Source organism: Eimeria acervulina, genomic scaffold (assembly GCF_000499425.1).
Source record: "Eimeria acervulina Houghton genomic scaffold, Eah_scaff1721, whole genome shotgun sequence".
Classification (NCBI taxonomy): Eukaryota; Apicomplexa; class Conoidasida; order Eucoccidiorida; family Eimeriidae; genus Eimeria; species Eimeria acervulina.
In genome coordinates, this window is record NW_013550134.1 from 1 (window position 1) to 2566 (window position 2566).

Below are 2566 nucleotides of genomic sequence, written 5' to 3' on the forward strand. Positions count from 1 at the left end.
GGGGCCCCTGGAGGGGGGCCCCTGGAGGGGGGGGCCCCTGGAGGGGGGCCCCCTGGGGGGGAGGGGGGCCCCCACTTCGTTGGGGCCCTGATAGACGGAGAGGGGGCAGGGAGTTGCAGCTCGACTGAGGCGAGCCGCTCGAAGGACGCTGAGGCGGAGCTGCAATCATCTTGAGGGGCCCCTAGGATGAGGTGCAGCAGCTGCTGCAGCTGCTGCTGCTGCTGCTGATGATGATAATGATGATGATGATGCTACCGCTGCTGATGACGCTGCTGCTGCTGCTGCTGCTGCTGCTGCTGCAGACGAATGAAAACAGATCAATGTGGGGGGCCCCCTTAGGCCCCCGAGTAATGCAAGGAAGGAAAAGGCAAACGAAACGCGGGACAGAAGCTGCTGCTGCTGCTGCTGCTGCTGCTGCTGTTACTGCTGTTGCTGCTGCTGCTGTTGCTGCTGCTGCTGCAGGGGCCCAGAGCGACTGAATGCGCACTGAAAGAGTTTATAATTTGAGTAGAAGAAGCAAAAGGAGAGGAAAAGAGCTGCTACGGGCAGCAGCTGCTGCAGCTGCTGCTGCTGCAGCTGCTGCTGCTGCTGCCGCTGCTGCTGCAGCAATGATATGCCCCTACTCCGCGCGAGAGAGAGTCGCTGCTGTTCAAAAGCAGCAGAAGAAAATAAAAACAAAAAACAAAAGACAGAGAGCAGCAGCACGAGCCCCGCGCTGCTCCCAGGTCTGAGTGCCGCTCGTCGGCGGCGTGTGCAGCAGCAGCAGCAGCAGCAGCTGCTGCTGCTGCTGCTGCTGTCTTTGAGAACGAAACACCGTGCTGCTGCTGCAGAAAGCAGCAGCAGCAACAACAGCCAGAAGAAGTTTCTCGAGCAGCAGCAGCAACACATTAAACCCATAGGATATCCACCTACACACTAAATCTGCTGCTGTTGCTGCTGTTGCTGTTGCTGTTGTTGCTGCTGCTGCTGCTGCTGCTGTCGCTCCAGTCAGCGCGCCGCTCCTTAGCAGGAGCAGCAACAACAACAGCAGCAGCAGCAGCAAAGACAACAGCTGCAGCAGCAGTTAGTTTGTCTTCCGCTTGTATTTGACGTTAGGCCCGTCCCCGCTGCCCTTGGAGCTGTTGCTGCTGCTGCTGTTGCTGCTGTTGCTGCTGCTGTTGTCATTGCTGCTGCTGTTGGTAGCAGCGTGCTTCTGTAGGGCGTGTGGGGCGTGCTGCTGCTGCAGCAAACATCAAGGGGTGAAGTTGCTGCTACAGGGATGCTGCAGCAGCAACACATTGAAGTGTATGAACCGCTGCTGCTGCAGCTGCTGCTGCAGCTGCTGCTGTTGCTGCAGCTGTTGTTGTTTTCTTGTTGCTGCTGCTGCACCCTTGGCGGGGGATAATGCAGAAGCTAGAGCAACAACTGCAGCAGCAATACCAGCAGCAGCAACAACTGCAGCAGCAGCAGCAGCAGCAGCAGCAGCAGCAGCAGCAGCAGCAGCAAGGGGCTGTATACGTTGGGGAGTATCAATAAGGACAGAGACAGAGATAATAAAGAGAGACACAAATAATAAAAGAGAGACAGCAGAAATAATAAAGAGAGAGGGAGACAATATATATAAATATATATTTATATAATATATATATATATATAAATAAATATATATATATATTTATATATATATGTAGACAGAGACAGAGAGAGACAGACAGAAAGACAGAGACAGAAGAGAGACAGAGACAACAGATATAAAAGCAAAGACAGACAAAGACGAAGACAGACAAAGAGAGAGAGACAGACAAAGAGAGAGAGAGACAGAGAGACAGAGAGAGACGATGAAGAGAGACAAAGAAACAAAGAAAGAGACAGAGAGAGACAGAGACAGAGACAGACAAAGACAGAGAGACAGAGACAGAGAAAGACAAAGACAGAGACAGACAGAGAGAGACAGACAAACAAAGAAAGAGACAGAGAGACAGAGACAAAGACAGAGACAGACAAAGGGAGACAGAGAGAGACAGAGAAAGAGAGAGACAGAGAGACAGAGACAGAGACAGTAGACAGACAAAGAGAGACAGAGCAATAACAAATAATCAAACAAGCAAAATAAAGAAAGAAAGAATATATAAATAAATAACAAAGAAAGACAAAGAGAGACACTCAAAGACAAACATTATAAATTATAAATCATAAACCAGAATAAAAAATAATAAAGGAGACAAAAAAACAAACAAAAGGAGACAGACAGAGACAGCAAATTATAAACAAAAAGACAAAGACAATATATATAAATATATATATATATATGTATATATGTATATATGTGTATATATATATATATATATAAATTATAACATACATTGCTGCTGCTGCAGCTGTTGCTGCAGCGGCCGCTGTTGCAGCTGTTGCTGTAGCTTTTGCTGTAGTTGTTGCTGTAGTTGTTGCTGCAGCTGTTGTTGCAGCTGTTGCTGCAGCAGCACAAATGTCTCCTCGTACTTTGTCTCCTTTTGCTTTTGCGTTTGTCTCTGTTTGTTTGTTTGCAATACCTACATATATATATATATATATATATATATATATATAT

At 48.0% G+C, this 2566-nt stretch overlaps 1 protein-coding gene across 1 annotated transcript; it reads left to right on the top strand.

Moving 5' to 3' along the window:
* EAH_00062550 (hypothetical protein) lies at positions 1-174 on the top strand (the record flags this gene model as incomplete). The annotated part of the gene is made up of 1 exon (XM_013396869.1): positions 1-174. A coding segment is annotated over one exon (174 nt), but the record flags the coding sequence as incomplete, so codon positions are not given.
* Between the last annotated feature and the right edge of the window lie 2392 nt (positions 175-2566).